The sequence below is a fragment of the Rhinoderma darwinii genome, chromosome 5, assembly GCF_050947455.1.
Source record: "Rhinoderma darwinii isolate aRhiDar2 chromosome 5, aRhiDar2.hap1, whole genome shotgun sequence".
Taxonomy (NCBI): Eukaryota; Metazoa; Chordata; class Amphibia; order Anura; family Rhinodermatidae; genus Rhinoderma; species Rhinoderma darwinii.
The window spans coordinates 63448275-63461557 of NC_134691.1; the positions used below are offsets into that span (position 1 = coordinate 63448275).

The following is a 13283-nucleotide window of genomic DNA, read 5'->3' on the forward strand; positions in this document are numbered from 1 at the left end:
CCGGCCGTTGCCTTGGTGACGCGTCCTTGGTGACGCGCCTCTCTTGACATCGGGCCCCACCTCCCTGGATGACGCGGCAGTCCATGTGACCGCTGCAGCCTGTGCTTGGCCTGTGATTGGCTGGAGCTGTCACTTGGACTGAATTGTCATCCCGGGAGGTCAGACTGGAGGAAGAAGCCGGGAGTTACCGGTAAGTCAGAACTTCGTTTTTTTTTTTACAGGTTCATGTATATTGGGATCGGAAGTCACTGTCCATGGTGCTGAAACAGTTTAACTCTTTCAGCACCCTGGACAGTGACTATCTCCTGACGTCGCGTGCCGGAAATTTTTTTGCCGGGTTCGGTTCGGTTGTCCGGGTTCGCTCATCTAAAAGGACACTCCGTTTGGATGTTTGGAAACAGAAAAGCACGTGGTGCTTTTCTGTTTACATTCATCCTTTTGACAGCTGGTGCGCTGTTTGTCGGTTCGCACGGAAGTGCGACCTGCGTGGTTTTCACGCACCCATTGACTTCAATGGGTGCGTGATGCGCGAAATACGCGGAGATATTGAACATGTCGCGTTTTTTGCGCAGCTGACAAACGCTGCGCAAAAAGCACGGACTGTCTGTACTGCCCCATAGTCTTGTATTGGTCTGTGCGTGGCGCGTGAAAACCACGCGGCCCGCACGGACCGAATACACGTTCGTGTGAATCCCCCCCTAAGACCGCTGACGGGTGCAGTGAATAACATTGATTATTTTGTTACAAAGGGTGGGATATATCAGACAGAGGAGCTTCTGTAGCACAAATTGCTCAAAAAGGTAATGCACAGAGCATTGTAGCTTGCTGCGTCTGGGGCGGTGTAGCTGCAGGCTGGTCAGAGTGCCCACATCTCTACTCAGCAGGCGTGGCCTCCTGCATCACTGGTGCTGTCCAATCAGAACAGGTCTCCTGCATCACTGTGAGGCTGCCTGCTCTGATTGGACAGTGATGCAGGAGGTAACGCTTTTTCCGGAAAGCCAATGCATCGGTGTACGGGCTCATAAACTTTGTATTGAGTCCGTACACCGATATATTTATTTCCGGAAAAAGCCGAACAGACACGAAGCGGCTGAGCGCTCACACGAGTGCTTCTGCCACTTCGTTCTAGCGATTGGTGGGGGTCTTCGTGCTCGGACCCCCACCAATCCAAACTTCTGACATGTCAGGTTTGTTGAACGTTTAGCTGCACTTGAAGGCTACGTTCGCACAGGGCGGATATGCTGGGTAAAGGCACACCGCATATCTGTCCTGGCAGCCGCAGGGAATTCCAGATGAAAAAGCGCACTAAAGTGTGGTGCAGTTTTTCAGCCAGAATGTCCGCTGCGGAAAACTGCACATTTAGAAAAACAAACACATACTTACCCTCTGATGTCCCTCAGATCGGCCTCCTGGGATGACTTTTATTCCCATGTGACAGCTGCAGCGTCATATGGGATGAAACGTATTTCCAGGAGGCCGGCCTGGACGAAGAGGCACGGAATTCTTGAGAAGTATGAGATTTTTCTGAGTTGAGTTTTTTGCAGCGGAATCGCAGCTTTTCCGCCGCAAAATAAACACTATATCTGCGATTTGTTGCGGGTTTTTCCTCCCCATTGAATTCACCACAGAAAAGCAGCAATTGTGCAAATACAAATGACCTGCTGCGGATTAAGAAGCCGCACCACAGGTCAATTTTTGAGCATTTTTTCTGCTCGTGTGGATTGGATGTGTTCAAATCTCATCCACTTTGCCGCTACTGTATTATTCTGCAGATTTTCCGCAACTAAATCTGTTGAGGCCATTTTACACGGGACCGTGCTGTACTGTATGGGGATGAACGATCGTTAATACAATCGTTTAGTCCCCATGAATTTGCATAATGGTCTATGGCACATCCCGTGTTTAGACAATGCTAATGTAGCCTGTAGAAAAGACGTGATCAGCCGACAAATGAGCATTAGGTAATTTGCCGGCTGATATTGACGTGTAAACAGGGCAACTAATTGTCTGAAAGAGCGTTCTTAGGATCACTCTTCCTGATTATTGGCCCGTGTAAATAGACGTTTAGACTGGCCATAGTATTTTTGGAGTCAGATAGGGCTGACCATGTAATGTCTGTAGGGACTAGCAGGTAGTCCTCATCCATTGAGGGATTGTAGGTAGAACTAATCCTTCGTTTCACTAGAGAAAAGCAGCCACTTCTCCCCCCCACCTATCTATTATTATTGTCCAGCTGTCACAATATAAAAATTATATTTAGGACTGTAAACTTTGACCACCATGCAGTTAGTGTATCGCTTTGTAATGGTCAACTTCTCTGTCTCCTTACTGGCCAAGAAATTGTTATTCGGTTTTTCGGCGTAGGAAACGTGATTTTAAAACTGTGCACTTGGCAGAAATATGCGCTCCTAAATTGTGTGCATTCGGTAGGCACTTTTTAATCTGGTTATAAGCAGCCATGCCTATTCCTGCACCCTGGTTTACCCAGCTGGTGACCGGCGCTGACAAGTGATGCAGGGGCATATCCGTGGTCCATGCTCCTCCTTATATCGGCTCTTGCATTGACAATTACCCTTTTCTGTCATAGCAACCAAATGATTATTTATTGGGTTCCATATTCGCCATATTGGTGTCATGGCTCTCTGGGAATCCTGTCCTGACACATTCTCTGGGTTTCGTATGTTTTGCACCTGTACAATAAAGATTGAAAGAACAGCAAAGCCATTGTGTGCGGTAACTCGAGAGGCTCCGGAGGAAACAAACTGTACTGTGAGTAATTGATAGCCCGCCCCACTGATTTCCATTGTCGTTTCAAAAAGCGAAAAAAGCATGTCGTTTACAGCTTACTTTATATTTGACACGTGCAGAGCTATAATTTAACCTCTTATGACATCTCATGATGTAGTGCGGTCCAGGTATTTCCATGACCGAATTGCATTTACCTACTGAGAAAGTCGATGCGGGTTGAATACGACTCTGAATATCTAATCTATGGGGTCTATCGAGATTAGGAGCCACCGAAAGGCTTCCAGTTGGTATGTTTTTCAAACTACTTGACTTCTCCTAGTTTATCCAATTTTCTATCACCCTTAACATTTAAAAAAATAAATAAAATGTTGCTGACATTTGCGTATGACCGTTATATTTAAAGTAATATTGGAGATCGGTGCAGATTTGAGAACTGTATAATCTCCCAAAATGTGTAATTTTTACCTTGATTTACTGTAAACACTTATTTTACCTTTACATAAAATCTATATTCATGAATACAAGTAAAGTTGGGTCTATGGATAGGGTTTGTCTTGACTAGATTAGACAGTATCTGGCTATTTGGCCCATGGAACGATTAGTAAGGTCAACAAGCAGGCCATTGGCGGCTCTTGACTGTCTTTTGAACCACATTATTAATGCCAGTAAATGATCATCTTCAAGGTTGAAGACCATAACATACCCCCAAACATCCCGTGCTTCACAGGATTGTACAGCGAAACGGACCAAAAGGGGCGTGTCTTATGCATATATAATTCAAAGTGGGTGGTTTCAGATGTTTTGTGGGCGTTTCTAGTAGATAGGGGTGATATTTAAGACTGTTTTTCACGCACTCGCATGTAATTCTTCTTTATTTTTATGTGATTGATTTGTGAAACAAGGGACAGCACACGCAAGGGCATCCGTGTGCTGTCTGTGGTTTTCGCGCACCCATTCACTTCAATGGGCGGCTAGGTGCGTTAAAACGTATTAATATTGGACATTCATTGAACACTCACTGCGTGAAAACTCACGCATGTGTGAATAGCCCCATTGAAAACAATGGGACTGTGTGCTATGCGTTTCAACCCCCACAGCACACGGATGAGATTCACGCTCGTGTGAATGAGCCCTAAGCCATTCTTTGATCAAACCCAATGTTATCAGTTCTTGTGTTTTAGTAAAAGGGTTTTATGGTTATTTACTTACGAGTATTCGGTGTCTCACTTGAGCAAGATTCTTTCCATTTATACGGCCTATTATTTAATTTAAAAAAATATATATACTTTTGTGACCAAAAAAATAGGAACCCCACTTCAAAAAGTTGATCATTGTTTTCTAACTCCACCCCCCCCCCATCCCTGCACCAGACCAGAGAAAATAAATAAAAATACCACTCCGGACAATATTATCTTTTTGATTCATGGAATTCTTTTAGGCCCTGTTCAGAGTTTTTTTTTGACGCAGAAACCGCTCCAAAAAATGGCTGAAAATGCCTCCCATTGATTTCAATGGGAGGCGGAGGTGTTTTTTTTTTTACCGCGAGCGGAAAAACCGTCTCGCGGTAAAAATAGTCATGCCCTGTCTTCGGGCGTTTACGCCTCTGACATCCAATTGACATCAATGGGAGGCAGAGAGAGCATATTTTGTGGCGTTTTTTCCCCTTAGCACTCAATGGGCACGAGCTAAAAACGGCGCAAAAATCGCTGCACACGGCGTGCAGGCAGGTCAAAATCTGCCTCAAAATCCCTAACGGAATTTTGAGGCAGAATTTTCCTCCTGCAAAAAAAACTCAGTGTGAACATGGCCTAAGAAAGTGACTTTACCGTCTTATATTTTATAATCTTGTACATTTTTAACTAATTTTAGGTTAACCGATCCGAATGATTACCTTTCCTGCTAGAAACAAGCATTTCCTTAAAGGTCTTTTAGGTTGATGTTTCTCCTAATATTGCACGTTCCGGACAGATTGGAACGACCAGCCTATTTCTTTTGCTGAATAGCCACAAAAACTGCACACCAATAGAACTGAATATAAAAAAAAATCCGCCCAAGTTGCCTGCATCAAGGACGCTGTAAATGACGGTCTTCAGGGCTTCTAATAACCGCATGTTCCGTTATGCCTTGCCGATTCATCATGGATATATATAATTTTGTCTTTTTTTCATAGACCTGTGGCCTTTCCTACCAATTACCGAGGATCATGTGTTTAACTCGTATGTACCTAGAGATAATTGTGCTGCGTAATGGAAATCTAGGCCAAACCTATTGCAGGGCGGCTGTTTGTTATTGTTCCTGCAAAACGGAGTGAGATGTGAACACAATGTGGTAACTCATGTCTGATTTCCTGCTTGCTTTTTTAGATGTTATCGCTCCATCCAGCAGCTCCCGAGCACCAGGAGACAGCTGTACATTGCCAGCAGCATTTTCCCACCACTAGATTAAAGTGTTCACAATCATTGTCCCAGATCTCCTGTATCAGTCCCTGTTACTTCAATAGGAGAGTAGCGTCTTACCTTTATACACACATCATATATGGTAGGATGTTGTATATAATACACGTCAATAGAACTTTTCCATTGACAGCCCGTAGACGGTATTCTTATAATCCTCATCATTCAGTTGTCAGAACCTGACGATTATCCAGAAATCAGCGGCACTGCTTATCTCTTCCTGCAGACGCAGTTTGCGGAACGGTATACTTGCCTGACAAAAGTCCAATCCCGGAACTCGTAGCTTCTGCACCTATTATAAAGTGCATTTTAAATATTCTTGATCTTTGGATTCTGTGGGCAGCCCCGACGACAATCTCCATTTGTTTCTACAAATGATTTCTTCAGATACTGGCGCCAATGCGAGATCTCGGACAGGAGAAAGCCACATGCTGCTCTATTAACCGATTTTATATTAAGGCATCCACCGGAGTTGTGCCCATCATAGGTGAGTGTATACATTCACCCACTACTCTGATTCCGATTTTAATGGTGTTGCCCTATGAAGCGCTGTCTTTTTCTTTTCTTTGGTAATCGTGCAGAAGCAGTCTGTCATACATCACTTTTTGGAAGTTCCTTCACCTATGTCAACCACTTACTGCCATGTAGGGCACCCCCTCTATAAGAAGAGGTTCTGTCACCAGTCCCGTCCCCCCTCCCCAACCCAAAAACCTTATAGGTCTGGTCAGGTACTGAGAAAAGCAGTGTCCACATACCTCTTCTTACATCTAAATGCTCAAAAAACACATTTATTCATCTGTGCGTCATATTCTTTTTTTAGTAACAAGGAGCCCTCTGGACCAGTAAGTGTCCTGCGTCTTGATCTGTAACCCCTCCAGTTTTTCTCCGTTTTCTCCACTGTACTTGACTGACGTGGATACAGACTACACCGCGCAGGCACGGGATTTGGATGAAGCGGCCGATGATGCAGCACCTTAGAAGACGCCAGGCAAATGTACGGGGGAGATGAAACAAAACATGTAATACGGGTATATGGACACTGCTTTTTTTTTTTTCAAGAACTAGGGTTGTCTCGATGCCAACATTTTTCTCTTTGATACCGATACTTCGTGTAGTATTGCGATACTCTATACCAAAACGATACCTTTGCCAACAAATTTAAAAAAAAAAGTTCTTCGATTTTCTGATGTGAGCCATTTTCAATCTCCACGTGCCTCACATGAACAGTAATTAACCCCATCATGTTCCTCAGTAACAATGGACAACATTGGGTTAATGTGTGAGGTACATGATGGGGTCAATTATTATTAATGGGAGGCACATGGAGGTTCAAAATTCATACTACCTCGTGCCTCACATTAATAAGTGAAAGAAAGCCGTTTCTATTTTATTTTCTAACCGTGTATACATCATAAATGACGCTATGAATTTATTACGGACTCGACGATACCGAATATGTGTATTTCTTATGTATTGAGACTTATTTTAATGTTTATTGTAAAAAAAAGTTGTTTTTTTTTATTTAACATTACTTTATTTTTTTAGTTTTTATTTTTAAACTTTAATATACTGGCATATATCTATATGCCAGTACATTAGCCTGGGTACTGATTGTACACAGGCAGTTCTTAGGACATACCTCAGTATGCCCAAACAGGAAATATGGTAAGACAGCCCTGGGGTCCTTCAATGGACCCTGGGCTGTCTGCCCATATATGGTATGCCCCTCAATTGCGTCACAGGAATTACCTGTTATGCAGTCATAAGGGCACCCCCCCCCCTTCTCATTCACCCCTTGAATGCTGCGATCAGCTTTGATCGCAGCATTCGGGAATAACAACGGAGATGAGAGATTTCTCTGTTCGCCGCCGCCGGGCTGTGGCTGTGTAATACAGCCATCTCCCCACTCCTGACAAGAAGTGTGTGCGCGCGGTCAGCATAAGATGATATGGCCGGCACTGCACTAATGAGCAGCGGGGCCGGCACCAAAGACCGAACATGCAGTGCGCCCACCATGTTCTGTTTTCAGTGTCAACCGCATCACCTCATGCTGACCGCGAGCGCACCTGTTGTCAGGACTCAGGAGCGGGGCAATGGCTGTATTACACAGCCGCAGCCCCGCTCTTATACATTCATGTGTTACAATGCTAAGCTGTGCGGCCGCACAGCTTAATATCGAAATACATGAAATTACGGAATTGAACTGTTTAAGGGTGCACGGTATGGAAACAGTATCGAAGTTTCGATGCATCGTGCAACCCTATCAAGAACTGACCTGGGGAAGAATCTGATAACAGACTTCCTTACAAAGGTGTATTCTCAGAATCAAAAATGATCACCTATCCAGATGATAGGTGATATGTTTTATAGCTGGGAGCCCCAGGTTTTGCAAGGACATGGGTCTCGAACCACCTGTTCCTCCACACTGCATGACCGCAGTGGGGAGAGCGGTGATTGAGCATGTGCGCTGCCACTCCATGCGAAGTCTATGGCACTGACGGAAACACTCGAGTACAGCGCTCGGTTTTTTTCATCAGTCCCATAGGCATTGAATGGAGCAGTGGGCACATGCTCGGGCACTGCTCCGTCCAAGTTCCTCCTCACTGTGGCGGGGGGGGGGGGGGGAGTGAGGAGGATCTGGGTGTTTGTAAGCCCCGTTCTCCTGATCGGTGGGGCCGCCAGCATAAAGATGGTTATCACCTGTCCTGTACATAGCTGATAATTCTTTGTTCCTGGGACAACCCCTTTCAGCAGCTGCAGTGTGTACTATGCAGTTTTGTACCCCATTTGTTTTAGCACATAATACACACCTTAGATGCTGGGGACTTATTGAAAAGGATGAGTGAGTTAACTCCTCATAAACAGGGATCTCCCCCTTGTGCTCAATAAAAAAAAACATAAAAGCTGATGTGTTGTACCCCCTACTATAAATCATTAAAAGAAGTTCCGTATGGCATTACATATGTGTGTAGATTATTTACTGGTTTCATGGTCTGATATTTCAGTATGAAAGAATACTGTGGTATGTTCTCATTTGCACACCATTTCGCAATTAACATATAGAATTAAAGAGAACCTTTCACCTCCCCATACTTGTGCAGCATGTAATGGGGACGGCTGCACAAACCCTGGGGCACTTTACATTTATTTTTTTTTACCTCCCACCGTAATTTAGATATCGGTGATCACTGGCGTAGCTATAGGGGTCGCAGCGGTCGCAATTGCGACTGAGCCCCGAAGCCAGGGGGGCCCACGGCCCCCCGCACCACATCAATAAAAAGTTACTATAGTAACTCGGGCCACGGGCTCCTGTTACTATAGTAACATACTTTACTTACCTTCCTGGTTCCGGATCGCAGCGGAGGTCCTGACGTCAAGCGCTGTGCGCAGCGCATGACGTCACAGCGCTATGCGCCGCGCACAGCATCGAGACGACAGAACTCCCGCCGCGGCCGAAGAGGAAGGTAAGGTTAGCCCTGACTGGTGGGGTCTGACTCCCGGGACCCGCCAATCAGCTGTTTTGAAGGGGCCACAGCACTCGTACGAGAGCTGCTCCCCTTCATTCCTGTCACTTCATTCCGGTCACACTGTGAATCCGTGTCGGCGATTCACAGTGTGGGCGAGTAGTGAAATGAAGGGGAAGCAGCTCTCGTACGAGTGCTGCGGCCCCTTCAAAACAGCTGATTCGCGGATCCCCAGAGACACATCAGCTATTGATGGCCTATCCTGAGGATAGGCCATCAATGTTTAGGGACTGTACAACCCCTAAGCCTACGATGTAGAAGGCTTAGGGGGCCCATGAGACAGGATCACAGATTGTGTGATCCTGTCTGCTGGGCCCTGTATCTAAGCCAATCACATGGTAGGCTTAGATACATGGCCCATGCGTGATCCTGTCTGCTGGGCCCTGTATCTAAGCCAATCACATGGTAGGCTTAGATACATGGCCCATGCGTGATCCTGTCTGATGGGCCCTGTATATAAGCCTACCATGGTAGGTTTAGATACAGGGCCCCAGCACACAGTAATCTTATACTGTATAAGATTACTGTCTGCTGGACCCTGTATCTAAGCCTACGTTGTGGTAGGCTTAGATACAGGGTCCCACAGACCGTATCATACATGGGCCCTGTATCTAAGCCTAACACACGTGTTACTAATCATTTTTTGTGTGTTTTCTTACAGGTTCGGTCGTTGGACTACGTCGGATTCCAGGACTACTTCGATGACAGCTTTTTTTTTTACTATCAATAAAATGGTTAATAAGGGCTGTGTGGGTTTTTTTTTTTTTTATTTCAATAAAATATTTTTTCTATGTCTTTGTGTTTTTTTTTTTTTAAACTATATTACTACCGCCTTAGTAATGGCCGCCGGCTGATTGACAGCATCCATTGCTAAGGCGGGGCTTAGTGTTAGCCGATGCAGAGGCTAACACGAACCCCCTTTATTACCCCGGTACCCACCGCCACCAGGGGTGCTGGGAAGAGCCAGGTACGATCCAGTACCTGACCATCTGTAGTGATCGTTGGCCACTGGGGTGGCCGCAGGCTGGTATTATCAGGAGGGGAAAGGCCAAAAACAGTGGCCCTTCCTACCCTGGTGATGCTAGGCTGCTGCTGCTTTATTGTATCTGGCTGGTTATGAAAAATGGGGGGGACCCCACGTCATTTAAAAAAAAATAAATAAAAAATAATTGGAAAGAACGATGTGGGGTCCCCCCCCCCAATTTTCATAACCAGCCAGATACAACACAGCAGCAGCAGGCAGCATTACAAGGGTGGGAAGGGCCACTGTTTTTGGCCTTCCCCAGCCTAATACTACCAGCCTGCGGCCACCCCGGTGCCTGCCCATCACTACAGATGGTTGGGTACTGGTTCGTATCCGGCTCTTCCCAGTACTCCTGGTGGCGGTGGGTACCGGGGTAATAATGGGGGTTAGTGTAGCCTCTGCACCGGCTAACATTAAGCCTCGCCTTAGTAATGGAGGTTGTCAATCAGCCAGCGGCCATTACTAAGGCGGTGATAATAAAGTTTAAAAAGATACAAGCACTTAGAAAAAATATTTTATTGAAATAAAAAAACAACCCTCATTAACCATTTTATTGAGAATAAAAAAAACGCCGTCATTGAAGTCCTCGAATCCGAAGTCCAACAACCGAACCTGTAAAAAAAACACACACACAAAAATAATCAGTAACACAAAGAAGCAAAATTATTATTCTTACTTGTCATGGGTCCAGCGCTGGAGCCGCAATGTCAGCGAGCTGGGCCCTGTATCTAATCCAATCTTGTGTGATACTGTCTGCTGGGCCCTGTATCTAATCGCATCTTGTGTGATACTGTCTGCTGAGCCACTGTATCTAATCCTATCATGTGTGGTACAGTCTGCTGAGCCACTGTATCTAATCCTATCATGTGTGATACTGTCTGCTGAGCCACTGTATCTAATCCTATCCATAGTTTATGGGGTCGTAGTGCTATAGATATGCTATGCTGTCTCATATACACACATTTTTTTGGGCGGACACATATGTATTGGGGCTATTTCCCTGACATTTTAAGCCCTTAGGGTATGTTCGCACGGCAGCGTCTGTTACGGCTGAAATTACGGTGCTGTTTTCAGGAGAAAACAGCACCGTAATTTCAGCCGTAATGGCATGTGCAGGCGTCTTTCGCTGCGTCCATTACGGACTTAATTGGAGCTGTTTTTCTATGGAGTCCATGGAAAACGGCTCCATTTACGTCTGAAGAAGTGACAGGCACTTCTTTGACGCGGGCGTCTTTTTTACGCGCCGCCTTTTGACAGCGGCGCGTAAAAAAAAATTACCGTCAGCACAGAACATCGTAAGACCCATTCAAATGAATGGGAAGATGTTTGCCAACGCTTTTGAGCCGCATTTTCGGACGTAATTCAATGCTAAAACGCCCGAATTACGTCCGTAAATAGGGTGTGTGAACCCAGCCTTAGTGACGCCCCCGGCTGCTAGTGCTGCATTGTTGGGTCACTTAGGAGACCCAGCGATGCAGCTGAAAGCTGCGGACCGTCGGCCATGAGGAGTTTGCGGGGGGGGGGGGCCAGTAAGAATTTTTGCATCGGGGCCCATGAGCCTTTAGCTACGCCCCTGTCGGTGATGTTATATTTGGCACCCGATATCTAAATAACCCCCTGAACAGTCAACGGGGCGTGTACTGTTAAGGGGGCGTGTTACTATGGACAGTGTCACAGCCAATCAGATATGGACAGTGCCACAGCAGGAGAGTGTGCAATTGCAGTCTTTTACCTGAACAGGCAAGGGGGCGTGTCAGTGTTACGGACAGAGCTGTGGAGGGGAGCTCTCATCTCTTCAGATCTAGCGTATGATTAGTCTTGTATTGTCTGCCGAACTGGCAAGGGGGCGTGTCTCTGCTACGGACAGTGTGAGCGCTCACTAGCTCTTAGTCCGTAGCCGTGACACGTCCCCCTTGCCAGTTCGTCAGACAAAGTACAAAACTGATCTCTCACAAGAGCTGAAGAGATAAGAGCTCCTCCCCACAGCTCTGTCCGTAGCAGAGACACGCCCCATTGCCTGTTCAGATGAAGAGACTGCAATCGCACACTCTCTCATGCTGTGGCACGATCCATATCTGATTGGACAGTGTCACAGCCATTGTAACACGCCCCCTTGACAGTACACGCCCCGTTGACTGTTCAGGGAGTTATTTAAATATCGGGCGCCAAATATAATGGCACCGATATCTAAATAACAGTGGGAGGTAGAAAAAAAATGTAAAGTGCCCCAGGGTTTGTGCAGCCCTCCCATTACATGTACGGGGACGTGAAAGGTTCTCTATAAACACAGAGAAAAGAGGATATCCTGCTCCCCTATTTGCAGCACACCCTGAGAAGCAGCAGCAGCATGGAAGGACATTACATTGCAGTAATGAGCAGCGATAGGCACTGTTAACACGGCGTGTATTGTCACATTTTACGCTCTGAAATACACATTAAAAATGCTTGATTAAGCTTCTCATTAACCTCAATGGGAAAGCGCACCGTTAGTACATACAACGCGTTTTTTTTTTTTTACTCGAGCGTATTTTAAAAACTTGTCGCATAAAAAAAAAAGCGTCGGGTCAGTTTTTTGGTGTGTAAAGCACACCGAAAACGCTCCAATAGTTCCCACAGTTAATGGGAGTTGTAATTACATGCCAAGAAGCGCACACAAAACACGTAAAAAAAAACTGTGAAAATGCATCAAAGATGCTTGTATTTAAAAGCGCTTTATAAAAACGCTAGCATATTTCACACGTTTACACGTCGTATTTTTTGAGCGTCATGTGAACATGCTCGGTAGGGTGAGACTGAAACTCTTTCTGGAAATAGCAGCGTTTTGTCTTTCTCTTTTTCAAGCTGCCTCCTTACTCTTCATAGACTTCTATGGGCAGCAGTTGTAACCTGATCTGATTATCTGTCCTCATCTGTGCCTCACTGAAGATTGATTTTTACCAGTGAATTGAGATTGGGGGACTAGTGTATGAGGTGGGGGGGGGGGAGACGAGGAGATGAGTCTGGTAGGTGAAGAAAGAGACCTTTTTCTGTAATATTTATTACCAAGTTCCTTATCACTAATTGATGTGGGAAAAAAATGTAAATGGTTACTCTTTAATCTGCTGCATTAGGTGTTAACAATCTTTATAAATGCATTGAATTACTATAACGCTGTGTTCATAATTTTTGTTGTGTATTATACTCCAGAGCTGCATTCACAGTTCTGCAGTCATCTAAGCTGAAATCATCCAGCAATCTCGCTGTCTCAACATCTGAACATTAATCTAATGTTGTAAAACTAACTGTCCCACTGCATTATAGGAGCTAAATTAGAGGTCTAACAGGATGATCACCGATAGAAATGTGAATGCAACGTCAGGCTATTATTCATACTATAACTCCGGATCAGTGTAAAATAAGGAAAACAATGTATTTACAATAGCCTTCAATATACCCTCAACATTGAAATTGCAACACCAACATGTATGAGCCGTAAGGTTATGAAAATTGAGGAAGTAGCAGGTGTTGCTCAGATCTGCAAATGATCACATTTTC

At 45.2% G+C, this 13283-nt stretch overlaps 1 protein-coding gene across 5 annotated transcripts in view; it reads left to right on the forward strand.

The window, feature by feature from the left end:
* Nucleotides 1-13283, forward strand: part of MRPS28 (mitochondrial ribosomal protein S28) — a 135380-nt gene that overhangs the window by 91457 nt on the left and 30640 nt on the right. The window contains exons 3-4 of one of the 5 annotated variants that reach the window (XM_075826093.1): nucleotides 4919-4964; nucleotides 5112-5175. The exons of the other annotated variants lie outside the window; for them this stretch is intronic. Coding sequence (XP_075682208.1) covers nucleotides 4919-4961 — 43 coding nt within the window. The 3' untranslated portion in view covers nucleotides 4962-4964; nucleotides 5112-5175. Of the gene's footprint in view, nucleotides 1-4918; nucleotides 4965-5111; nucleotides 5176-13283 lie in introns of those variants that run through there. 5 annotated transcript variants of the gene reach the window in all.